General features: G+C 39.8%; 1 protein-coding gene across 2 annotated transcripts in view; it reads left to right on the forward strand.

The window, feature by feature from the left end:
* LOC126279117 (protein piccolo) overlaps positions 1-27,614 on the forward strand; it is a 593,503-nt gene that overhangs the window by 29,783 nt on the left and 536,106 nt on the right. For both annotated transcript variants that reach the window (XM_049979596.1, XM_049979597.1), the window contains exons 3-5: positions 3,758-3,942; positions 26,732-27,015; positions 27,288-27,611. In XM_049979596.1, the coding sequence (XP_049835553.1) occupies positions 3,758-3,942; positions 26,732-27,015; positions 27,288-27,611 (793 nt within the window). The remainder of the gene's footprint in view (positions 1-3,757; positions 3,943-26,731; positions 27,016-27,287; positions 27,612-27,614) is intronic.

Here is a 27,614-nt window from a genome sequence, read left to right on the forward strand (position 1 = left end):
TTGAAAATAAGTAGAGATCACTGCAATATCTAGGTGACATCTTTACCAACATCACATTAACTTGGTGGTGATGGTTGTTGTTGTTGTTGTTGTTGTTGTTCCGGTATTCAGTCCTGAGACTGGTTTGATGCAGCTCTCTATGTTACTCTATCTTGTGCAAGCTTCTTCATCTCCCAGTACCTACTGCAACCTACATCCTTCTGTATCTGTTTAGTGTATTCATCTCTTGGTCTCCCTCTACGATTTTTACCCCCCACGGTGCCCTCCAATACTAAATTGGTGATCCCTTGATGCCTCAGAACATGTCCTACCAACTGGTCCCTTCTTCTAGTCAAGTTATGCCACAAATTTCTCTTCTCTCCAATTCTATTCACTACCTCCTCATTAGTCATGTGATCTACCCATCTAACCTTCAGCATTCTTCTGTAGCACCACATTTCGGAAGCTTATATTCTCTTTTTGTCTAAACTATTTATCGTCCATGTTTCACTTCCATACATGGCTACACTCTGTACAAATACTTTCAGAAACGACATCCTGACACTTAAATCTATACTCGATGTTAACAAATTTCTCTTCTACAGAAATGCTTTCCTTGCCATTGCCAGTGTACATTGTATATCCTCTCTACTTCGACCATCATCAGTTATTTTGCTCCCCAAATAGCAAAAATTATTTGCTACTTCAAGCATCTCATTTCCTAATCTAATTCTCACAGCATCACTCGATTTAATTCATCTACATTCCATTATCCTCGTTTTGCTTTTGTTGATGTTCATCTTATATGGAATGGACACTGTCCATTCCATTCAGCTGCCCTTCCAGGTCCTTTGCTGTTTCTGACTGAATTACAATATCATTGGCGAACATCAAAGTTTTTATATCTTCTCCATGTATTTTAATTCCTATTCCGAATTTTTCTTTTGTTTCCAATACTGCTTGCTCAATATACGGATTGAATAACATGGGGAAAGGCTACAACCCTGGCTCACTCCCTTCCCAACCACTGCTTCCGTTTCATGCCCCTCGACTCGACTGCCATCTGGTTTCTGTACAGATTGTAAATAGCCTTTCGCTCCCTGTATTTTACCCCTGCCATAGTCATAATTTGAAAGAGAGTATCCAAGTCATCATTGTCAAAAGCTTTCTCTAAGTCTACAAATGCTAGAAATATAGGTTTGCCTTTCTGTAATCTATATTCTGAGATACGTCATAGGGTCAGTATTGCCTTGCATGTTCCAACATTTCTACGAAATCCAAACTGATCTTCCTCGAGGTCAGCTTCTACCAGTTTTTCCATTTGTCTGTAAAGAATTCAAGTCAGTATTTTGCAGCCGTGGCTTATTAAACTTTTAGTTTGGTAATTTTCACAGCTGTCAACATCTGCTTTCTGTAGGATTGGAATTTTATATTATTCTTGAAGTCTGATGGTATTTCTTCTGTCTCATACATCTTGCTCACTAGATGGTAGAGTTTTGTTAGGTCTGGCTCTCCCAAGGCTGTCAGTAGTTCTAATGGAATGTTGCCTACTCCCAGGGCCTTGTTTTGACTTAGGTCTTTCAGTGCTCTGTCAAACTCTGTACTCAGTATCATCCTCATCTACATTCTCTTCTATTTTTATAATATTGTTGTCAAGAACATCGCCCTTGTATAAACCCTCTATATACTCCTTCCACCTTTTTGCTTTCCCTTCTTTGCTTACAACTGGGTTTCCATTTGAGCTCTTTATATTCATGCAAGTGGTTCTCTTTTCTCCAAACGTTTCTTTAATTTTCCCCCTAGTGACATGTGCCTATACATCCTTACACATATCCTCTAGCCATCCCTGCTTAGCCATTTTGCACTTCCTGTCTATCTTATTTTTGAGATGTTTGTATTCCTTTTTGCCTGCTTCATTTACTGCATTTTTATATTTTGTCCTTTCATCAATTAAATTCAATATCTCTTCTGTTACCCAAGGATTTCTATTAGCCTACGTCTTTTTACCTACTTGATCCTCTGCTACCTTCACTATTTCAGCTCTCAAAGCTACCCATTCTTCTTCTACAGTATTTTATTCCCCCCATTCTTGTCAGTCGTTCCCTAATGCTCTCCCTGAAGCTCTCTACAACCTCTGGTTCTTTCAGTTTATCGAGGTCCCATCTCCTTAAATTACCACCTTTTTGCAGTTCCTTCAGTTTTAATCTACAGGTCATAACCAATAGATTGTGGTCAGAGTCCACATCTGCCCCTGGAAATGTCTTAGAATTTAAAACGTGGTTCCTGAATCTCTGCCTTACCATTATATAATCTATCTGAGACCTTCAAGTATCTCCAGGCTTCTTCCATGTATACAACCTTCTTTTATGATTCTTGAACCAAGTGTTAGCTATGATTAAGTTATGCTCTGTGCAAAATTCTACCAGGCAGCTTCGTCTTGCATTCCTTACTCCCATTCCGTATTCACCTACTACGTTTCCTTCTTTTCCTTTCCCAACTATGGAGTTCCAGTCAACCATGACTATTAAATTTTCTTCTTCCTTCACTCTCTGAATAATTTATTTTATCTCATCATACATTTCATCAATCTCTTCATCATTTGTGGAGGTACTTGGCATATAAACATGTTCTACTGTGGTAGGCGTGGGCTTCATATCTATCTTGGCCACAATAATGCATTCACTATGCTGTTTTGTAGTAGCTTACCCGCATTATTAAGCCTACTTCAGCATTACCCCTATTTGATTTTGTATGTACAACCACATATTCACCTGACCAGAAATCTTTTTCTTCCTGCCACCGAACTTCACTAATTCTCACTGTATCTAAATTTAATCTATCCATTTCCCTTTTTAAATTTTGTAACCTACCTGCCCTATTAAGGGATCTGACATTCCACGCTCTGATCTGTAGAACGCCAGTTTTCTTTCTCCTGATAACGCCGCCGTCCTGAGTAGTCCCTGCCCGGAGATCTGAATGGGGGACTATTTTACCTCCAGAATATTTTACTCAAGAGGATGCCATCATCATATAACCATACAGTGAAGCTGCATGCCCTCGAGCAAAATTATGGCTCTAGTTTCCCCTTGCTTTCAGCCGTTCACAGTACCACCACAGCAAGGCCATTTTGATTAGTGTTACAAGGCCAGATCAGTCAATCATCCAGACTGTTGCACCTGCAACTACTGAAAAGGCTGCTGCCTCTCTTCAGCAACAACGTGTTTGTCTGGCCTCGCAACGGAGGGGAATCCGTTGCGGTTGCACCTACAACACGGCTATCTGTATCGCTGAGTCACACAAGCCTCCCCACCAACGGCAAGATCCATGACTCATGGGGGGGGGGGGGGGGTGAGATAAACTTGGTAACATGGATAACCATTAACCTGGTTATTTACGAGAAATTTATGTTCATTTCTGCGGACCATTTAAACTGAGAACACACACACACACCCAGATGCAACTCACACTCACAGGACCACTGTCTCTGGTGGCTGAAGCCAGACATGGCCTTGACTGCGAGAGACACTTGTAAGTGTGAGTTGTTTTTGTGTGAATGTGTGCGTGTTTGTGTGCATGTGCATGCATTTGTCTAATGCAGAAGGAGGTCTTATGGCCAAAAGCTTAAGTTGCTAGAGTCTTTTTGTTGTGCCTGACTGTGATCAGCATCTCCACTATTTAGTGTGTAGCAATCTATCCATGTCTTAATGCTGTAACTACCATGTTTCTCATTTATTTCTGAACTTATAATCATACTTAATATCTTTCCTCTGTTTATCAGGGAAGCGAGTCGACCTGTGTCCAGAGAAGGAACTTCAAGCCGTCCAGGACTATCACCACGCCTTCAGTGTCCACCTGCTATGTCTGTAGATGACTCACGAGGGTCAGAAGCAGCTCTTGATCTTCGTCATGCTACCAGGGAATCTCCATCTGCCCCACCTTCAGTCAGTGTACCAGCAGCACCAGGTAGACATGTTTGTTGATCTTATATTTCTTTAACAGTAAACTTGGATTGAAAGTGTTACGATGTTACTATAACTGTAGATGTTGACTGTTTTATAATATCTACCTCCAAGCAATTCTAATGTTTATACCCACAAGTGAAACAGGTGCTACATTTCTGCAAAACGTTGCTTTTGTATTTTCTACCTCTGGTGTACAGTGTCTTACAGTTGGTCACTGCTGGGTCTAGGTTATATGGTTGAAATAGATGAGTGTGTGACAAGTAATTATCAAATACTCATCTTCATTTCTTGATAATCCCCAGTGCTTCAGTAACTGTAAAAGAATTTGCGAGTTATGTGCTCCACTAAAATTTACACCAACTTGCTGAGGTCTTGACAGTGTAACTATTGATTCGTTAGCGCTAAGAAAATTTTCAAGAAATTCGCGTTTACATGACGTCCTCTTTCAAAATCACGTGTTCACTGCGTATAACTGTACCAAAACAGGCTACGAAAAACTGTCAGAAAACTGACTCTCCCATGGCTGATTTGTCACTCCTTGTACATATTTGTAACAATTACTGCCTATGTCATCCATTATTAGAAACAGAAAATTTATGGATTACAGTCAAAATCTTCCTAGTGTACACAGACTGTAATCATTCAGTTATGCATTAATTTGTTCCTCTCACATCACAACATAGAATTTTAAATGGATTCTAGCTTTTAGTATTGAAATTCATAAACTTTGCTCCCTAACAACGTTTTTTAGAAAGTTGCTTGTATCATAAAGATTTTTAGTTGGGAAATGTGTGTAACATTTCTGCGAGCTTATTACACAAATGCAAATGGAATGCTAATGTCAGTCCCTACAAAAACTATCCTGCAATTATAAAATGAGAATTCCCCCCCCCCCCCCTCCAAGTATTGATTAGTATCAGTCGATAGTCGATCTGGTGCAGAGATAAATCTATGCTTGCTAAAGTCAGAATGAAATTAATGATGGAATATGAATCGGTATAGTAAACTGAATTCTAAATGACCAGATAATTGAAATTAGGTTGTTACAAAATGTATATAAGCTTATAAATATGGCAGCTTGACACTTGGGGGTCAACACTTCATTTCGTACTTACCCTAACTATCATATATTGATACATTTCATGATGTCTGTGGGAAAACCTTTCATGATCTTTGAAATGACTGTTTTAATTGCTCAACTTGTTGCAGATTATCATTAGCACCTTTCAGTTTGTCTTAGAATTTTCAGTACTTTGTGGCTTAGTGATTAAAGGATTCACAAGAATCACTTTGTACACATTGCAGAAGAGTATCAGTGGTGGCCCCCTTACTGGTTCTTACTTCCAGGCTTATTTCATCAACACTTCCATAGCTTTGTTTTACCTTGTGTTCATGGAAACTAGTCTTGATGTTATCATCTATTACAGTCTTCAGTGAAAACTCCCGTGATTTTATCTCACAACACTGCCAAGTATTTGCAACTTTCAGAACATACATTTCCAGATGTCTGGGCGGATTTGTGCTGTAGCAAGCTGTAGTTTGGGATGAGCTTGCTGTCTATGCTTTAGCTGAACTGAAAGGTATCTACCATTGTGCTACTGTTTGTGTATTTATTTCTCCTCTGTGATTATGACCTTCTACAACACTTGATTTCTAGTACATGTGTCAGCCTTCATATTTTCTCACTAAGATGACTGACAAGATACAGAGCGCATCTGTCCCCATTCATTAGTTTCTTCACATCTTTGTCTCAACGGTCTCCTTATTTACGTTGATAAAATTTTCTTGGGCTTACAGCCGCGCCCAGTGGTTTAAAATCCATGAGCTTACGGCTGAGTTTGCCTCGGCCATTGTCAAGTGGTGACTGTTGAATGATTGCTGCTGCCATCCTTATATAGTCGCACTGCCTTCAGTGACATCGCTGGTACTTGTTCCAGCGCCATGTATCGTTATGTTTTGATTGCACGCTTGATGTGCCTGCTTCAGTGAGAAGAAGTCGGAGTTCCCAAGGTTCTTAAGGAGCACAATCCTCTACGTCTCATCATAAGTCCCATTGGATCACCAATGTATAGACTAGCTAAACCTCTGGCCACCCTCCTTACTCCACACCTGGGTCATTGTCAGCACCGCATTAAGAATATGACTGATTTCATCAGCTGAATCAAATGCTTGTGTCTTGGAGGAGGAGATATGATGTTTAGCTTTGATGTGGCGTCATTCTTCATGCGGGTTCCTTTCAAAGAGTCTTTAGATTTGCTCTCTCAGTTATTTGTTGACACTGTTGTGGATTTATTGAAGCGCACTTCGACATCATCATAATTTTTGTATGATGGAGATTATTTTAGCCAGATGGACGGCATCACAATGGGAAACCCATTAGCTCCAGTAATAGCCAACCTCTTCATGGACTACTTTGAGAACCTCACCCTGGACACAGCTCCTGCAAAGCCTAGTTGCTTTTATTGTTACATCGATGACACATTCATTGTCTGGCCTCACGGGCGTGAAAAGCTGGGAGAATTTTTCAGCCACATCAACAGTATCCACGATAATATCAGATTCATGATAGAAGTAGAGACAGATGGTGCCTTACGTTTTCTAGACCACCACGTCTGCTGGAAAGAAATTGTGTCTTGGCCACAGTCTTTATCGGAAACTCCACCCACACAGTCCAATATCTGCACTTTACCAGCTATCACGACCTTTCGCATAATTGTTCTGTACTGAGGACATTGGTGCATCGAGCTGAAGCCTTTTCAGATGCTGAAAGCCTTCAGAAGGAACTGAGCCACTTACGGAAAGTCTTCAAAGAAACGGCTACAACAACTTCCAGATTTCGCAAGCCATCTTGCCGAAGAAACATAAGCAGAAGACCTCCAAGGAGGGCATGAAGAAGCTTGCATTCTTGCTGTTGTGTGGCTCAATAACAGGAAAGATTAGCAGGCTTCTAAAGAAGCATAAAATCAATACGGTTTTTAGGGCACTGACTAAAATTTGACAGCTAATGAAGCCTGTGAAAGATGTTGTTGGACTAAGAATGCCAGGAGTGTATAAAATACTATGTGGGTGTGGACAGTTCTATATCAGACAGACTGTACATACTATTGAAAAGTGCCGTGTGGAACACGAGAGATGTTTTCGCCTACGGTATCCTGTGAAATCAGCGGTGGCGGAACATGTTTTATGAAATGGATGCTGTACTGCATTTGCTGAGACATCTGTTATTATGTGAACTACTAGTTTTTGAGACAGTGTTATAAAAGAAGCGGTAGAGTTAAAAATTTCTGACAACACTCATAATAAAGACAGTGGCATGTCGCTAAGCACAACTTGGAAAGTTGAAGCAGGCGCGGCAAGCACGCAATGACAGCATTACTGGAGCGAGCACCAATGACGTCAGCGAAGACAGCGCAGCTGTATAAATCACCACTTGACAATGGCCCAGGAGAACTTGGCCGAAAGCTTGTGGATTTTGAACCACTGCATGTGGCTGGAAGCCCAAGAAAATTTTATCAGTATTTATCACTGAAAAACTATGCATTCGTATCTTATTTATGTTGTCGCAGAAACCTGGAGTCATTGTCATGATACGGTTCAATCTATATCACTATTCATGAATACTTTCCAGGAAATGCTCAATGACTAGGTTTCCTTGGCTGTTTCTGTTCCGTTTTTAAGGAAAGGCTCTGTGCACATTTAGCTTTACTTCTGTGCTTTGAGGCACAGTTATCCCCCTTAAAATATGGTATTTGTGATTGTCATTGATGCATCTTCTAAGCTGTCAGACAGGGAGAACCTACCTGAAGAACTAAAACACTTATTTTTCATTTTCTGAAAATATAGATTTTCAAATTAACAGAAGCTGCAGGCAATTTGGCAAAAATTGGCAGCAACTGTGAAAACGGCAAAGACCAGCATAAAGTATAATGGGTTGTGTAGGTGCCCTTTGCTTGCCCTATCCTTAGGAAAAGAGCTAGAAGTAACTTTAGTTGTGCCCCAGATAAGTGTTTTGGCACCCATGTTAATGTTGTGTGTTAATGATCAGGCAGACAATGTTTACAGCAACCTCAAATTTTTGCAGATTTTGTCCACAAAAGGCGAAGGTCCCAGGTTTGAATCCAGGTCTGGGACACAGTTTTACTCTGGCGGGAAGTTTCATATCAGTCCACACTCCGCTCCAGAGTGAAAATCCATTCTGCAAATAAAACTTAGGCTGCGGCTAAGCCGTGTCTCCACAGTGTCTTTCCTTCCAGGAATGCTAGTCCTGCAAGATATACAGGAGAACTTCTGTAAAGTTTGGAAGGTAGTAGATGAGATATTGGCAGAAGTAAAGCTGTGAGGATGGTTCATGAGTCAACCTTAGTTTTGATGGTTTGGTGGTTTGAGTGCACTCCCATGAAAGGCAAAGGTCCCAGGTTCGTGTCCCAGTTTGGTACTGTTTTAATGTGCCAGGAAGTTTCATTACACCAAACTGATTGAAGGAGGCAAACCGACTGTTGCCTAGATCTGGCTAGAATATGACCCCAGAAATGTGTAATAAGACTTATATTTTAGCACAGGTTCAAAGTTTCTGAGATGATGAAGATAATGGCATCAGTTATATAAGGTGTAAAATAAACTGAATAAATGAGGTTGATTTTTTTAATGGGACGAGTTTTGACATATGGAACTTGTTTTACTATGATTTTTCCAACCATCTGACCTGGTAAGAGCCCCCACAAGCACGCAGAACTGCCGCAACATGATGTGGCATGGACTTGAGTAATGTCTGAAGTAGTGATGGAGGGAATTGACACTATGAATCCTGAAGGGCTGTCCATAAATTAATAGCAGTATGACGAGGTGGAGATCTCTTCTGAACAGCATGTTTCAAGGCATCCCAGATATACTCAATAATGTTCATGTTTGGTGAGTTTGGTTTCCAGCGGAAGTGTTTAAACTCGAAAGTGTGTTCCTGGAGCTGCTCTGTAGCAATTCTGGATTTTTGGGGGGGGGGGGGGGGTGTCGCATTGTCCTGCTGGAATTGACGAATCCATCAGAATCCGCAATGGACGTTAATGGTGCAGGTGATCAGATAGGATGCTTACATACATGTCACCTTTCAGAGTTGCATCTAGAGGTATCAGAGGTCCCATATCACTCAAACTGCACACGTCCCACCCCATTGCACAGCCTCTACCAGCTTGAACAGTCCCCTGCTGACACGGGTTCATGAGGTTGTCTCCTCTTATGTACACATCCATCCACTCAATACATTTTGAAATGAGACTCGGCCATCCAGGTGACATGTTTTCAGCCATCAACAGTCCAGTGTCCGTATTGACGGGCCCTGGTGAGGTGTGAATCTTTGTGTCATGGATTCATCAGGGGTACACGCATGGGCCTTGTGCTCCAGAAGCCCATAATGATGATGTTTCGTTCAGTGGTTCGTATGCTGACACTCGATGGCACAGTATTGAAATCTGCAGCAATTTGCAGAAGGGTTGCACTTCTGTCACAGTGAAAAATTCTCTTCAGTCGTCATTGCTCCTGTTCTCGCAGGAACCTTTTTCTGGCTGCAGCGATGTCTGAGATTTGATGTTTTACCAGATTCCTGATATTCATGTTACACTTGTGAAATAGTCGTATGGAAAATCCCCACATAATCACTACCTCAGAGATGCTGAGTCCCGTCGCCCATGTGCCAACTATAACACCACATTCAAACTCACTTAAATCTCGATAACCTACCATTGTAGCAGCAGTAACTGATCTAACAACTGTGCGAGGCACTTGTTTGTTTTATATAGGTGTTGCCAACTGCAGCATTGTATTCTGCCTGTTTAAATAAATCTGTATTTGAATACATATGCATATACCAGTTTCTTTGATGCTTCAGTGTAGAATAATAGTGTACATCTATAGTTGTCAGCCTTAATGGCACTTCACGCATGTCAGTGATGTGACAGTGGCATGACTGGCCATTATGCTGCTGACATGTTTGGAGGTATTGTTCCAGGAGTTTAAAGACAATGTTCACACTCGCCCATGATTCGACAATGCAAACCATGCTCCTGTCATGGTATTGTGGTTGACCTATTCCTTGCAGCCAATATTTTCTTACATCAAGGTTGCATCATAGTCTGATTGTTGTGATGCTGAGTAGTAGTTTAACATCATAAACGTGAATGACAATGAACTTTTTGAATTATTGCACAACTATCCTGTGTTGTATGATCTCGCCAACCCCTAATACATGACCACAGAGCTTAACAATACTCTCGGGAATAAAACTGGAGCAGAAATAAAAACAACTTGTGATAACGTGTGTATATTTCTGATTTTACATCAATGAATAAAACCAGCTAAGGTAAAATATTATTGTTTCAGTGTGTTGGCTGTAGCTGTAAATTTTCTTTTCATATGCCCCAACATCAGTAGCAGTATAGTTACACTTAGTGTCTACAAGGGGCAACAGAGTTAAGGAGAATGTCTTCGTGTAATTAACCCTAGAGCAGGCACGTCAGTGCACAGTGTGCGAAATTTATATAATTGGCGTATCCAATGTGTTTGCAACAATGTAGGCCTTTAAAACTTGACATATTACTTCAGTATTGTTCTGACGACTGTTATGTTCAGTGCAGTACTTTGTCAGTGTTAAGGAATTTGTCAAATGGAGAATTTAGTGTAATGCTGCCACTTCTGGCGCACTCAGCCCATTGCGCGACTGCTTATGTAAGTATATTTTTACATCTTTGAACATGGCGGTTATTTTACTTGCAACATTCCAGTGGCCCATGTTCGATATAAATTTTTGTTTTAGGGCAAGAAAGTGTTTAACTAATGGAGAACTTGAATGGCTTGTGAATGAAGATCCAGATTTTACGAAAGATGTAGACACTGTATTGGACGGTGATACTGATGTGGAAGTGGAGGTAATTACTCGTAGTGACGATGACTCTGAAAGAGAACAAGAGTATGAGTCAGACGAAATTGAAGACAGTAATTGTCAACCATGTTCTATTGGTGATTGGTTTGTGGAAAGAGACAAAACTTTTAAATGGAGGAAGTGTACTAGCTCTGCCTCAAGCAAAGCAAGAAGGGAAAATATTGTAAAACTTTTTCCTGGACCCATGGATATTGCCAGGGATGTAACAACCGACATTTCTGGACCCCTCAAGATAATTAACATGGAAATGATTAACACTGCTGTGAAATATACGAACAAATGAACTGTGGAAGACTGATTGATCATGAACCGAAATTGGAAGAGCTGTGATGAGCCACAAGCGGTTTCTATTCTTGCTACTTCGTATTTGTTTAAATGATAAAAGCACAAGAGAAGAGAGGAGAAGATTTGATAAGTTGGCCACAGTAAGTTTGATTCTGGATAACCTGTTGAAAAATCGAGTTTTTAATCATTGATGAAAAACTTCAAGCGTTTAGTGGTCGCTGTGGATTTGTGCAAAATATCCACAACAAACCTGCCAAATATGGCATTAAGATATTTGCGTTTTGTGAAGCAAAATCATTTTTTACAATCAACCTTGAGGTATATTGCAGAACACAGCCCGAAGGACCTTATGCAGTATCAAATTCAGTGTCAGAAATAGTTCAAAGACTTGTGAGTCATATAGAGGGATCCAACAGGAATATAACTATTGACAGTTGGTATACAAGTTGCCCCTTGGCTATGTTGCTATTAGGTAAAAGGCTTGTGCATATTGGGACACTCAGAAAGAATAAATGAGAAATTCCCGTGGAATTCCTGCCCAAGAAAAATCAACTACGTGGTTCATCCTCTTCAGATATAAAAATGATTTGACATTGGATTCATACGTATCAAATAAGAACAAGGCGGTTTTGTTGTTGTCAACTATTCATGATTCAGGTACTATTGATGAAGATTCCCGAAAGCCAGAGATAGTGCTAGATCACAATGCCACTAAGGGTGGTGTTGACGCAGTCGTCCAGATGTATGGCACATATTCTGTGGCTCGTATAACAAGAAGGTGGCTTTTGGTAGTCTTTTTCACTCTAATGGACATTGCTGGTATCGACGCCCAGATCCTTTTTTACGCAAATGGACAAAATCGAAAGGTTACAAGAATAGTATTTCTGAAGAACCTGACTTATGACCTCATGAAATCACATCTGATAGAAACAGCCAAAATACAGAGCCTTATCAAGGACATACTGCTGTTCCTTCAAAGGTACTGGACAACATCTGAGCAAGTTGAGAAGCATTCAGCTAAGAAACAGGGATGCTGTGTTATTTATGGAAGGGCCATGAATATTAACACAACAATAAAGTGTGATTCTTGTAATAGTTTTGTTTTCAGGAGGCGTACAAGTTAGTTACACATGTGAAAAGTGTCACGTTACACCTGCAGACTCAGATGGCTAGTGATTTGAATCTTGACATCTCTTATTACTAAGTAATGAACATGGCCTGTCTGTAAGCTGTTATAATATGGTTTCTGTAGCCATTCACTATCAATATATTAATTTTCAACATTGACAGGAAATATAGATATTTTATAACTATGTCATTTATGTGTTTAGATGTATATCAACATTTGTAAATAAAGTATAATTAACAGGCATGTTAAATAATGAAACAATTTTATCACACTCTAAGTGAGCAACAGTGTAAAGACATTTCTTGTCTAGGTATGTAAAACTATATCTTAGTATTTTCCACTATGCCCATAATAAATTATTTGTATTAACTGCACAATAAAATTTGTTATATCAATATTTTAATATAATTTTGAGTGATGCTATATCTACCCTTAAAAACAATAAACTAATTAATGTCAATACTAGTGTGAGAGCATATTAAAATAACTATAGAACTGAGCAGTAAAAGTGCTGCACAAAATGCTCTGTGTGACTGCTTGTGCAATAAAATACATGCGCACCTGCCAGAGGGTTATTGAATAGTGGTCCATTGTTTAAAGGAGCCTGAATAGAAATGTGTTTTTCAAATTAGGAAAAATGCCACATTTTATAAAAATGCATCACAATGTTGTTCTACATTTCTTTTGTAGGAGTAGGCATCAGTTCATCCATTATATTGTCTGTAATTGTCCTGCAGGTATCTCTTATGTTTTTGTGAACCATATTGTGCCCTAGTGATAACTAAATGAAATAATATTTAGTGCATCTTCAGTCACCAGACATCTGAAAAAAAAGATAGGCTGTAGGGATGTAACAAATAAAGATCTCACAGGTGATCTTAGCAGTAATGAATCGGTATTGAGTGAGACAAAAGAAAATACTCAAGTCTATACAACAGAAGCCTATAATGATGAATGTTGATTTCTTATATTTAATTACCAATAAATTGCCAAGTGCCAGTTAATTACATTAAATTCTAACTAACCTCAAGTAAATGGCGAGCTGTTCTCTTGGTGTGATGGCTGTTCTCCACTGTGTGTTTCACGTTTTTAGATGAACATACAACTTGTTCAATAGTAAGTTGAATGAATTATATGATATTCTGAATTATTCATGGAACTTTTATTCCTTCATGCATCAGTTCACTGCACAAAGTGCCAATTCCCCTACTGTTTATCTACTTTTCGATGCCTGATGAACCACTTCTTCATTCCAAAATCAGAACAATCAGCATAAGATCATTGTCTGAGAAAGGCTGCTCAAGTGTACATACTGAAAGAAATACTGACTACTGTGAATAGGCGCTATTGTGGCGTTACAACCAGTGCTGTAACGGGCCAGTCATAGTAATGTTGCATCAGTGATGCGTGTAAAGCAGCCTTTATTCAACTCAGCATCCTCCTGCTACCTAGGAATGGTGGTCAACATACCCACTCCCTCCCCTAACCTATATCACCACTTCATTGGGGAATTTTTGCATTAGCATATCTGTGTACACAGGAAGACTTTTGTATGTAATAACATTTTAAGATAAATTACATTTATGTATGTACAATAATTTTATTTTTATAAAGTTGATGAAATTTTCAATTTTTTTCACATAGTTCATTATTTTGAACTTTTGATGTTTTTAACGAACAGCATTAATTGTGAAAAATGACCAAAAGGTATTTTAATCATCTGAATAATTAGAAATGCGGGATTGGGAATACAATAATAATTAATTTCTGCTGGGGAAGTGTTTCCGCCCCCCCCCCCCCCCCCCCCAGGCTTAATACTTCAGAATTCAATTGTGATCATATACAAACAAAAAATGTAAAAAGGAAATGAAAACTGCATATTAATCAATAATGCTCAGAAGATTAATGTACAGTGTGAGTACTATTAAGCTGAAAAAATGTAACAACAACAGTAGTAATAGTAGTAGCAGTAGTAGTAGTAGTAGTGATGATGATGATGATAATGCCTGATAAGTGGGTGTCAGGTTCGCAATATCTGGAATTCGATAGTAGCAAAAGGAAGAGAAGGAATAATAGTAGGTGAATATGGATTGGGGGTAAGGAATGAAAGAGGGAGACACATAGTAGAATTTTGCACAGAGCATAACTTAATTACAGCTAACATTTGGCTTAAGAATCATGAAAGAAGGTTGTATACGTGGAAGAGGCCTGGAGACACTAGAAGGTTTGAGATAGATTGTATAATGGTGAGACAGAGATTTAGGAAGCATGTTTTAAATTGTAAGACATTTCCAGGGTCAGATGTGGACTCGGACCACAATTTGTTGGTTATGAACTGTAGACTAAAACTGAAGAGATTGCAAAAAGGTAGGAATTTAAGGAGATGGGACCAGGATAAATTGAAAGAACCAGAGGCTGTAGAGAGTTTCAGAGAGGACATTAGGGAATGATTGACAAGAACAAGGGAAAGAGATACAGTAGAAGAAGAATGGGTGGCTTTGAGGGATGAAATAGTGAAGGCAGCAGAGGATCAAGTAGGTAAAAAGACAAGGGCTAGTATAAATGCATGGGTAACAGAAGAGATATTGAATGTAATTGATGAAAGGAGAAAATAGAGGGTGAAGCGAAATTTGCGCACTCGGGCTTGCCAGCGCGACTCCTCACATGCCATTGATAAAAGAAATGTCTGCCACAACGTTAGAGTGACAATGTGGCAACACTGTAACAACACGTATGATAACTACCTCTGACGGCACAAATTACTCGTGCCGCACAGTTTGTGCAGTGGCTAGAGTTTTTTGGTTTAGCATGCAGGAGGTTGAGGGTTCAATCCTGGGTTGGGGTGCATTTTTTAATTTGATGATTTCATTATGACATTTCATTTTGTAATGCCGGACACAACAAATGCGTGTTTAGAGAAATAAGAAATAGGCAGTTGAAACAATTAATGGTACCATGGTAATAACACATACAAATAATAACAGAGTTTGGACATTATTCGCAAAGCGCAGTGCTAGTCCTACTGATAACGTAAGGCCCCAACGAAATGTAATTGACCTGAACGAGACGAGAATAATAGTTGGTACTAATTTATGTGACCATTAGAGGAGCGTACAAAGAAAACAGGTTCCACATCTACTAAATGAAGTGCGAATAAATTCAAGCCAACGACATGGAAAGGCCATCTTTCAAAGCTGAGCAATCTTCTATTTCTACGATTGTCATATGTAAGTGCAAATGTTTTCCAGAGGACCAGCTGCTATCGCTGTTGATGATTAAGATGCCAGATACTTTACTGCCTGGGCTACATTTACAAAATAAAAAACCTATGCTTGAACCCAGGATCGAACCTTCGACTTCCTGCTTGCTAACCCAAAATTCTATCCACTGCACCAACTGTACAGCACAATTCGTATGTGGTGACAGAGGTAGGTAATATACATGTGGTTACAGTGTTGCCATATTGTCACTCTTTAACATCCTTTTTCTGCCAGATGTACTAGCCGACCGAAATTTTGTGACAGACTTTTTTTATTGCTGGCATGTGAGGAGTCGCGCTGTGAAGGCCGAGTGCCCGAATTTCGCTTCACCATATATGAAAATGCAGTAAATGAAGCAGGCGAAAAGAAATACAAACGTCTCAAAAATGAGATTGACAGGAAGTGCAAAATGGCTAAGCAGGGATGGCTAGAGGACAAATGTAAGGATGTAGATACATGTATCTCTAGGGGTAAGATAGATACTGCCTACAGGAAAATTAAGAGACCTTTGGAGGAAAGAGAACCACCTGTATGAATATCAGCAGCTCAGATGAAAAACCAGTCCTAAGCAAAGAAGGGAAAACAGAAAGGTGGAAGGAGTATATAGAGGGCTATACAAGGGCGATGAACTGGAGGGAAATATTGTGGAAATGGAAGAGGACGTAGATGAAGATGTAATGGGAGATATGATACTGTGTGACAAGTTTGAAAGAGCACTGAAAGACCTGAGTCGAAACAAGGCCCCGGGAGTAGACAACATTCCATTAGAACTAGTGATAGCCTTGAGAGAACCAGCCATGACGAAACTCTTCTATTTGGTGAGCAAGATGTATGGGACAGGTGAAATACCCTCAGATTTCAAGAAGAATGTAATAATTCCAATCTCAAAGAAAGCAGGTGCTGACAGGTGTGAAAATTATCAGACTATCAGTTTACTAAGTCACAGTTGCAAAGTACTAACCAGAATTCCTTACAGACGAATGGAAAGACTGGTAGAAGCCGACCTCAGGGAAGATCAGTTTGGATTCCATAGAAATGTTGGAGCATGCGAGGCAATACTGACCCTGTGACTTATCTTAGAAGATAGATTAAAGAAAGGAAAACCTAAGGTTGGAAAGGGAGTGAGACAGGGTTGTAGTCTATCCCTGATGTTATTCAGTCTGTATATTGAGCAAGCACTAAAGAAAACAAAACAAAAAAATTCCCAGTAGAAATTAAAATCCATGGAGAAGAAATATAAACTTCGAGGTTTGCTGACAACATTGCAATTCTGTCAGAGAAAGCAAAGGACCAAGAAGAGCAGCTGAATAGAATGGGCGGTGTGTTGAATGGAGGATATAAAATGAACAAAAACAAAAGCAAAACGAGGATAATGGAATGAAGTCAAACTAAATCAGGTGATGCTGGGGCAATTGATTAGGAAATGAGACACTTAAAGTAGTAAATGTGTTTTGCTATTTGGGGAGCAAAATAACTGATGGCTGTTGAAGCAGGGAGGATATAAAATGTATACTGGCTGCGGCAAAGAAAGCATTTCTGAAGAAGAGAAGTTTGTTAACATTGAGTATAGAGTTAAGTGTCAGGAAGTCTTCTCTGAAAGTATTTGTATGGAGTGTAGTCATGTAGAAGTGAAACATGGGCGATAACCAACGTAGACAAGAAGAGAATAGAACCTTTCAAAATGTGATGCTAAAGAAGAATGCTGAAGATTAGGTGGGTAGATCATATGACTGATGAGGAGTTACTGAATAGAACTGGGTAGAAGAGGAATTTATGGCACAACTTGATTATAAGAAGGGAGCAGTTGGTAGGACATGTTCTGAGGTATCGAAGGATCACCAATTTAGTTTTGGAGGGAAGTGTAAAGGGTAAAAAAACCATAGAGGGAGACCAAGATATGAATACACTAAGCAGATTCAGAAAGATGTGGGTTGCAGTAGTTATTCAGAGGTGAAGAGACTTTCACAGAATAGAGTAGCACGAAGAGCTGCACCAAACCAGTCTCTGGATTGGAGACAACAACAGCAGCAGCAACATCATCTGCTGAAGCACTCACAACAAAGTGCCAGAACTCGAAATGCTCTTGAAAAGCAGTGAAGCTCCCATAATACTAGGTATAGAAATCTGGTTGAAACCCGAAATTGACAGAGTGCGACTTTTGGGGAAAATTTAAGTGTCTGTCAAAAGGATTGATTAATGAGTGTATTTGTTGCAGTAGGCAAAAGACTCAAGTCCACCGAGATAGGAATTGAAACTCCATGTGAGATTATTTGGGCAAGACTCAGTGCTGGGGTGGGCATAGAATGGTAACTTGATCCTTCTCTTGCCCACCAGACTAATTTCTTGATGTAACCAAAAATTGGAGAGAAAATGTCAGTTTGCTAGTAAGTAAGTTCCCCTGTTATTCTGTAATCATAAGTAGAGACTTTAATCATCCAGCAATCAGTTGGAAAAATTACAGTCTTGTTAATGGTGAGCGCGATAAGACATCCTTCAAGCGTTACTAATTGCCTTCTGTGAAAACTAACTAGAACAGATAGTTCGAACCCCACTAAACTAAAACAAGCAGAAAGGTATATATGTTCAGTAAACTAGATAAAAAATCGATAATGTTATATCTTAGTGAAAGAAATTCTGGTTGTATGAAAAGGCTGTTAGTGGTTCCAAAGGTAGTGTCCATTTCCTAACAAATGAGACAGGAACTGAAATTGAGGGTAGCAAAGCAGAAGCTGAAATGCTTAACTGTTTTTTCAAATGTTCCTTTACAAAGGGAAACCCAACTGTCCCAATTTAATCCTATACCACTGGAAAGATTAGTGAAATAGGAATTGGTGTCAATGGTGTTGAGAAATGGCTGAAATCGTTAAAATGGTACAAAGCTCCAGGGCCCGATGGAATCCCTATATTGAATTTGCGGCTGAGTTAGCCCCTCTTCCATCTATGATCTATTGGAGATCACTCGAACAAAAACCCATGCCCAGTAGCTGGAAGAATGCACGAGTCACACCTATCTCCAAGAAGGATGGTAGAAGTTACTCACAAAACTGTGTCTTCCAATATTCCTGACATAGATTTGTTGTAGAATCTTGGAACATATTCAGAGCTCAAACACAATGAGATACAGACTGACCTCCTCCATACCGACTGACATAGATACCGAAAACATCAATCATCGGAAGCGCAACTTGCACTTTTCTCACATGACATACTGAAAGCTTTGGGTGAAGATAGTCAGTTAGACACAGTATTTCGTGATTTCCATAAACCATTTAACGCAATACCACACCTACTCTTATTGTCAAAAGCTGTATTGTACAGGGTATCAAGTGAAATTTGTGACCGATTGTGGACTTTTTGGTAGGGAGGACAGCACATGTTATCTTGAATGGAGAGTCATCATCAGATGTAGAAGTAACTTTGGGTATATCCCAGGGAAGTGTGTTGTACACTACTGGCCATTAAAATCGATGCACCAAGAAGAAATGCAGATGATAAATGGGTATTTATTTGACATGTGATTACATTTTCATGCAATTTGGGGGCATCGATCCTTAGAAATTATTACCCAGAACAAACACCTCTGGCCGTAATAACGGCCTTGATACGACTCGACACTGAGTCAAACAGAGCTTGGATGGCGTGTACAGGTACAGCTGCCCATGCAGCTTCAACTCGATACCACAGTTCATCAAGAGTAGTCACTGGCGTATTGTGACGAGCCAGTTGCTCGGCCACCGTTGACCAGACATTTTCAGTTGGTGAGAGATCTGGAGAATGTGCTCGCCAGGGCAGCAGTCGAACATTTTCTGTATCCAGAAAGGCCCATACAGGACCTGCAACATGTGGTCGTGCATTATCCTGCTGAAATGTAGGGTTTCGCAGGGATCGAATGAAGGGTAAGCCACGGGTCGTAACGCATCTGAAATGTAACGTTCGAAGTGCCGTCAATGCGAACAAGAAGTGACAGAGACGTGTAACCATTGGCACCCCATACCATCATGCCAGGTGATACACCAGTATGGCGATGATGAATACATGCTTCCAATGTGCGTTCACCGTGATGTCGCCAAACATGGATGCGACCATCATGATGCTGTAAACAGAACCTGGATTCATCGTGCACGGAAGTTCGTCGCTGAGTACACCATCGCAAGTGCTCCTGTATGTGATGCAGCATCAAGGGTAACCGCAGCTATGGTCTCCATGCTGATAGTGCATGCTGCTGCAAACGTCGAACTGTTCGTGCAGATGGTTGTTGTCTTGCAAATGTCCCCATCTGTTGATTCAGGGATCGAGACGTTGCTGCACGATCCATTACAGTCATGCGGATAAGATGCGTGTCATCTCGACTGCTAGTGATATGAGGCTGTTGGGATCCAGCACTGTGTTCCTTATTACCCTCCTGAACCCACCGATTCCATATTCTGCTAACAGTCATTGGGTCTCAACCATCACGATAGGCTACAATCCGACCCTTATCAAAGTCAGAAACGTGATGGTACGCATCTCTCCTTCTTACGCGAGGTATCACAACAATGTTTCACCAGGCAACGACAGTCAACTGCTGTTTGTGTATGAGAAATCAGTTGGAAACTTTCCTCAAGTCAGCACGTTGTAGGTGTCGCCACTGGTGCCAACCTTGTGTGAATGCTCTGAACAGCTAATCATTTGCATATCACAGCATCTTCTTCCTGTCTGTTAAATTTCGTGTCTGTAGCACATCATCTTCGTGGTGTATCAATTTTAATGGCCAGTAGTGTATATTAATGACCACAGACTTTTTGCAGATGATGCAGTTATCTGTAATGAAGTACTGTCTGAAAGAAGCTGTAGCTCATGATAATATTTCCAAGTGGTGCAAAGATTGGCAACTTGCTTTAAATGTGGAGAAATGTAAAATTGTGCACTTCAGAGAGCGAAAAAACATAGTGCTATCACTATAATATCAGTGAGTCTCAGTTTGAATTGACTAACCCGTTAAAATACCTGAGTGTAACACTGTATAAGGATATGAAATGGAATGATGACATAGGCTCACTTGTAAGTAATTCTGATGTTATATTTTGGTGTATTGGTAGAATATTGGGAAAGTGCAGTCAATCTACAGTCTGTTGGTGTATGGAAGCACATATTTATACAGTTATACGAGGGACATTTCATAAATAAATAATGCACAGCGGTGAAAATTATGCGAGCTATTGAGGAGGAAGAAAAAAGTCCTCCCCCCTCCCCCAAGAGGTAGAAATGAATCTTGCAGGGTCTCAGGTTATTGCGACTATTGAAGACCAGATGTCGTACATCAAGATCGAAACTTTATGTGGCAAAAACCTGACAGTGGACCGTAGTACAGTTTCAGGTTGGTTAATTGTTTTTGCAGTGGTCATATAAGCATAGATGATAATCCAAGAACTGGAAGGCCAAAGTCAACAAATGAAGAAAGTGTGGAACTTGTGGTAGATGCTCTTGAAAAAGATTGTGGTGCGGCTTGTGAGGAACTCTTTGAAGCCATGGAAATTCTCCCAACATCAGTATTTGGTATTCCTACAAATGCAGAAGAGAAAAATTTCTCTGAGGTTGATCTTTCACTGTTTGACTGATGAAGAGAAGTGGAAACAACTGGTCATTGCAACCTTTCTCAAACAATGATTTAACTGTGAAGGTCAGGCATTCTTGTGTTGAATTGTCATTATTGATGGCAAGACTTTGAACTGGAATTGAAATCACAGTCCAATGAGTGTGGAGAGCTTCAGATTCTCTACATCCAAAAAAATTCAACATGCTCAGTCAAAGCTCAAGCAAATGATGATTTTTGTTTATGATCACCAAGGAATCAGCACGACAGACAATTGTCATGTGGAACCTGTGTCACAGCAGTGTATTATCATAATTTCAAGCAAAACCTGTGCAGAAAAATGTACAGAACCCGACCTCATTTGCTCAAGGCTGCTCGCCCGCATATTGACAGTATTGTAGTCCAAAAATTGCACGAGTACAGATGGGAAATGTTGCCGCATCATCCATACAGCCCAGACATGAGTCCACCAGACTTGACTTGTTCCTGATCTTGAGAAAACCTATGCTTGGATGTGGTAATCTTTCTCTGGAAGAGCTTTGTACCACTGTTACCTGAGCCATTCGACAGATCAGCAGATGAACAGAGGTGGTGTCCTTAATGGCATAATAGAACTTCCAAGACATTGTGATTCAGTCATAGAGAAACAGGGAGACTGTATTAAAGGACTGCAAAGAGATGTCATTTTCTGTCTTGATGAAGGTAAGTTTCCTACTTGCTGTGGTATATACACCATCTCCATTTCCAATTAGTTTATGCTTTTGATATGTGCTTGGATCTACTCAAAAAAATTCACTGCTGTCAATTTCAGGTCTTAGCCATCTTTCTGAATTTAATAATTACTGGATGGAATAGTAGGTGAAATAAAGGAAATAGAGCCACTCATCTGTATCTGACTGATGTGTGGCACATAGAAACATGCAACAGAAAATTATCTGTGCTAGCTTCGAGCTCTTGCTCTTCCTATAGTAAAGTACACACAGTGTCACACGCAACCACACAGCACACAGACACCAAAGGCACTCACCTGTGGCCACAGCAGGACTCCACTGCTATTAAGGACTACTTAAGACTCTTGGAATCTTTTCTGAATGGTTTAGCTATTGATCCCTATGGTTTTAGTAGTCTCATGTACAGGGAATAATTGTTTGGACTTTACAATTTGAATCTTACACTGATACTTGAGGATCACTTACAGCTATCAGTATCTGCAGTGATGGAGATAAACATATAATCAGCTACCTGGACAGTAGCATATGATGTGGAGAGCATCCCTGAGTTTTTAAGGAAATCCTACATTTCTGTAGTGCAAGTCTATGAAGCTGCAGCCTAGTGACCTTCAGAGTCTCTTCTTTATGCCTTCCAGTTGACTCAGGACAAAGCAGTCCATGATCAGTGCTGGGGACAGCACTGCAGATTGTGTGCTTCTCTGAAATATTACCAGTGATGGTGATCTTCTCAATCTTCTTTGTCAGTTGCTGGAATGATCCAAGTATAACCTTCGCGTGCTGACAATGGGCATAATTTGTTCCATTGTGCTATGTGCAAACTGTCCTTTCAATGCCTGTCCGAACATTCTTTTCTATATTTTTATAGGCCTCCAGGCATAAACACTTAGTGCACAAGGTGACCCTTTTTATCTTTAAGGAGGACATGTTTGAACTGCTGTTGGTTAATAGCCACCTATCCTTTTGCTCCTGCTCCACACTGACACTGGGCTTGGCAGGCTTTTCAACAGATGGGAGACAGTGGGAGACAGAACCTCAAATATGTTGATTAAAGGGATGGGTGTAGCATCCTGAGTTCTCCCTGATCCTTTCCTCACTTACAATGCCCCCTAGACCTACCACTGAGATCAACTCACCAAGTGGTGGTAGGTTCTTTATTTTTTGGAGAGGAGGCAGTATCCATGTGACAGGTTATTACCTGGGGTATCTTCAGTATCTCTGATAGTAACCCAGCCAGCAAAATGCAGCAGCTTCCAATTGCTTGACAGCAGTCAGGGTGGTTGTAGCTGTTTATGAACAGTAGTTAACTCATGTCATGTCAGAGAACACATGTTTGTGACTGGTACAATGGTTTTCTGAATAGTTAACAAATAACTTTAAGCTTGCTGATTCTGTTTTAATTTGTGGATCTGTTATGCTACAATGATTGCAAGTTTCCTTTAAGAACTGAAGCTACTAATACATGAAAAAGAGATTTTAGTGTTATAACAAGAGAGAAAGCTGGCATAAGCTCTACTTTTTCTCTGATGCTACTTACCAAGTGAGGTGGTACATTGATAAAACACTTTACTCTTATTTGGGAGGTTAGTGGTCCAGCCATCCTGATTTTTGTTTCCCAGAATTTTCCTAAATTGTGTTAGGTGGTCAGTGAAATGGTTACTTTGAAAGTAAATGGTCAGTTTTCTTCTGTACCCTTCCTCAGTCTTTGATGGTCTTGTTGTCGATAGGACCTTATACACTAATCTTCTTTCTTTGTTGTGAAGCTACGTGAAATTTTCTGTCTCGGACTTTGGTTTTTTTTTTGAAGTTATGCTCAGTAATAAAATTGATGATAATGAAGATAAATGACAAATTCATGACATTATTGGCACAGCTGTTTAAAGGGAGAACTAAGTGGAATGTGTTATGGTAGTTACAATATGCAGAGAACTCGGTGTAATGTTACAGTTGTTAACTTTGTGAAACCTATGTTTAAATGAAACAACAATTTCACTGTTACCACTCACCGTGACTGGTAACAGTGAACTTGTTTCATTTAATGTCAGTAACAGTCACGGTAAAGCCTAACCTAGAAATGTTCGCATTTAAAGAAAACCTATGTTTACTTCGTGATCATGAACTTTTGATCACTTACTTGCAACAAACTATGGAAAAAAGGTGAAAATATTGCACTAATTATGTCGGAACTTAAAGTGCAACTAGGTGCAAATTTCCAAGACAGATTTTGTTGCTAAAATTGGTAGAACATGAAATGTGGCTCAGAACCATCAATATGCTATGAAATACATTTTGCATAATATTCGTAGTTTCTGAAAATTCCAAAAATATACTTTAATCATGTAAATATCAGCTGCAGTTGGAGGGAATGGTTGTCTGAATGAGGCTAATACTGCTAAAATTTGTGGAAAGCACAAGTATAATTTATATAACTGATGATATACTGCAAAATATGTTTTTTCACATCACATGTTAATGATTGGAAATACGGAGTAACCTTACATGTACTGAAGTTGTGATACAGTCAGTGACAGATAATGGGAAAAAAAGTTGTTAGTGTAGAAAAACAAAGCTCACTGGATTGCAAGAAGGCACTCCCAAATAAAACATTAGAAAGCTGACATATGAAGAAGTCATTCCTATTCACACAACTTTATTCCTCTTTTGTGTCTATATCTATCCTTCTGAAGTGAAATAATTTTAGGGAAGTATGAGGTTTATTAATGGGACCAGGATGAGTGTCATAAGTTTTACTGCCATACAAGCACTGGTGGATTTAGTGTGCAACAGCAGACACGCAGTGCATGTGTTGTACATTGTACTGGAAGTACGTCTCAGCAGTGAAAAGCAGGGTAATTCAAAGGAATGGGACATGCACGTATTCTACATGAACTAGGAAATAGTGTTGTCTTTAATAATAGGAAAGTTTTTGTAGAATAGGTTTTGTCCAGTACTGCACTGTCTTCCCTGGTATTTCTAATTCTCAGAAATTCAAATCTCATTGTTCATCAACAGTCGGTTTTGCCATTCTCATCCTGTATAGTAACTCCCTTGGTCCATGGTCCTGAATGAGTTTTCCTTTATCATTAAGCCTTACTAGTCCCTCTTTCCTACAACCTTTTCCTCTCTGCTTCTAGAACAGGAGCCTTTATTTCTGAAAGCTAACAATTTTATTGCTATATATTTACATCTGCTGCTATTTCTTGGGCAGATTTTCTCTCCGCATGTTGTACACATTTCTATTTCAGTGATTGCTTTCATAGGCTGACTTGTTTACTGACATTCAAAGGTGCCTTTTTATGCATTGGAGTCATTACAGTTGGTTGGATCTGATATTATGTTCAGTGTATTAGTTGAGCTTATAATGTGAGACACTGAGGAGGGCTTCAGAAAGCATATGCTTTTAATAGTTGATATGTAATAAACTATTTTGTAAGTTTTATTACAATGTCATTTATCTACATAGGTGTATAAAATTTAAGGACAAAAATAACTTTTCATGATATATCATTACCAAGTAACATAGCATGCTTGACCATACACAGAAAGAACTTTTTACAACATAGTACACAAGGTAACTGAAATAAATACACAATGAGATGAACAGAAATGACAGTTTTATTCAAAAACAATAACTACACTGAAAGAACCACAATTTATAATGCTTCCTTGGACATTACAAAAGGTGGGACATAATTATTAACAGAGTGTGTGGCCACCACGGACAGCAATGCATGCTCTGCAACGTTCTTGCATGCTGTAGACAAGTTTGGTAGTAAATTCTTTTGACAGGGTGTTCCATTCTCCACCAGTGCAGTTGACAGTTTCTGGATGGTCATTGATACATGTGGACATGCTGCGATACATCTTCCCAAGGCGTCTCACATGTTCTCGGTGGGATTTAAGTCCTAAGAAAAGGCAGACCAGTCCGTTTGCCGAATATCCTCTTATTCAGATAGTTCCTCCACCTCCACAGTTCAATGCTGTGAGACATTGTCATCCATAAAAATTATATTAGAGCTGAATGCACTCAATGACACACATGGGGAAGAAGTGCAGTTTCACAATAATGTTGGTTGATAATTCTGGATGTACCTTCATTCATATAGCAAGGGGGGAACAAGTAATGCACCCACAAACATTGTTGAACATGATCGTTTTTGTGGTCCAGTTGTAATGATGTGGAAAGGCACTGTGTTGTATGGGTGTACAGTCCTCCAAATCTTTGAAAAAGGTTCATTCATTGGTCAGCATTATTATCACAGTCCTTCTCTCTGTGCCTCTTTTCAGGTATACATCTGACCGTGACTCCATTTTTATGGACGACAATGCGCAACCCTATTGAACTCCACAAATGGAGGAGCTCTGGGAATGATAGGATAGTCAGGATACTGGCCCATTTATATCCCACTGAGCATGTGTGGGATACGTTGGGGAGACTTATTGCATCTTGTCCAAATGCACTAACAACCATCCAGCAATTATCAACCACACTGGTGGAGTAGAATGGAACACCATATCCCAAGAAGCATGTTGCAGAGTGTGCATTGCCATCCATGGTGATCACACACTTTATCAAGAAAGATGTCCCACCATTTAGAATATCCAGGAGATCATTGTAAATTGCAATGACTTCAGTGTCATTATTGTCTTTGAATGGAAGTGTCATTTTGTTCATATCATTGCACATTTCTTACAGTTACCTTTTGTACCCTACTGTAGTAGTTCTTTCTGCATATGGTCCAACTTTCATTGAGCTATGATTCTTGACAGTAATACAACATGTGAAGTAGCTGAAACAACACAGAATGTATTAATTAATTTACTAACTAAAGTTGCTTTGTATCATATAACTTGCAAAAGACATCTTAACAGCAGTGTTTTGTTGTAGGTCCTTATGGTGGGACTGGCCCAACAGGAACAGATATTTTGGACCTCAGTATGCCAGACAAGAATTCAGCTACAGAGGTCTGTTATGTTTGTGGCGATGAGTACAAACGTGGTTCGCTCAGTCATATATCAGCCAAACCTTTGCCATCGGCAACACCACCTACAAGTGAAGGAAGTGGCAATTCTCCTTTGCCTTCTCAGTCACCACAGCCATTCTTCCCCAGTCTCATGTTACACCCAAGGCCTGCGCGCTCTCGCCCCATGGATTCTGCAGGTCGTGTGCAGGTAATGTCTGAACTGGTCCTACTACAGTACGTATGGCATACATAGTGAGTAGTGGAGTTGTTAGACATCTAGACAGTAACAGTACATTATTGGAAATTACTAATAAAAGCTTTAGAGAAATCCTACTTACAGAATGATTCGTCACTTGAAGTATTTTGCATGTGTGACTTCAAGATTATGTAAATAGTAAACATATTATTGATCTACATAAAAAATTTATAGATGGATGTAGCCTGGACTTATTGAAACAATACTTATCTAATAAATTACAGGCCTGTTCTGCCTGCCAGCGGCACCTCCTGCATCAATGGAATGCGTACTCTGCTCAAGGTGTGCCACATGGTGATCGCAACTATGTTTTGAGGAAACGCCAGGCACCAGCACTTGACACAACAACCTTTGTCTGCTACACATGTGCACTTGAATATCCCTCGTCCTCAATACGTCTCCTCTATTGCTGTCCCAATCCAGAGAAAGAGGCGTATTTCCCTTTCATTTGCTCTCTTCAACCCCCACAGGGTGCTAGTCCAATATCACCACAGGGAATGGTGCAAGTCTGCTCAATTTGCTATAAATCCATACCACAGAAGCATCAGGTT

This window comes from Schistocerca gregaria, chromosome 6 (assembly GCF_023897955.1).
Source record: "Schistocerca gregaria isolate iqSchGreg1 chromosome 6, iqSchGreg1.2, whole genome shotgun sequence".
NCBI lineage: Eukaryota > Metazoa > Arthropoda > Insecta > Orthoptera > Acrididae > Schistocerca > Schistocerca gregaria.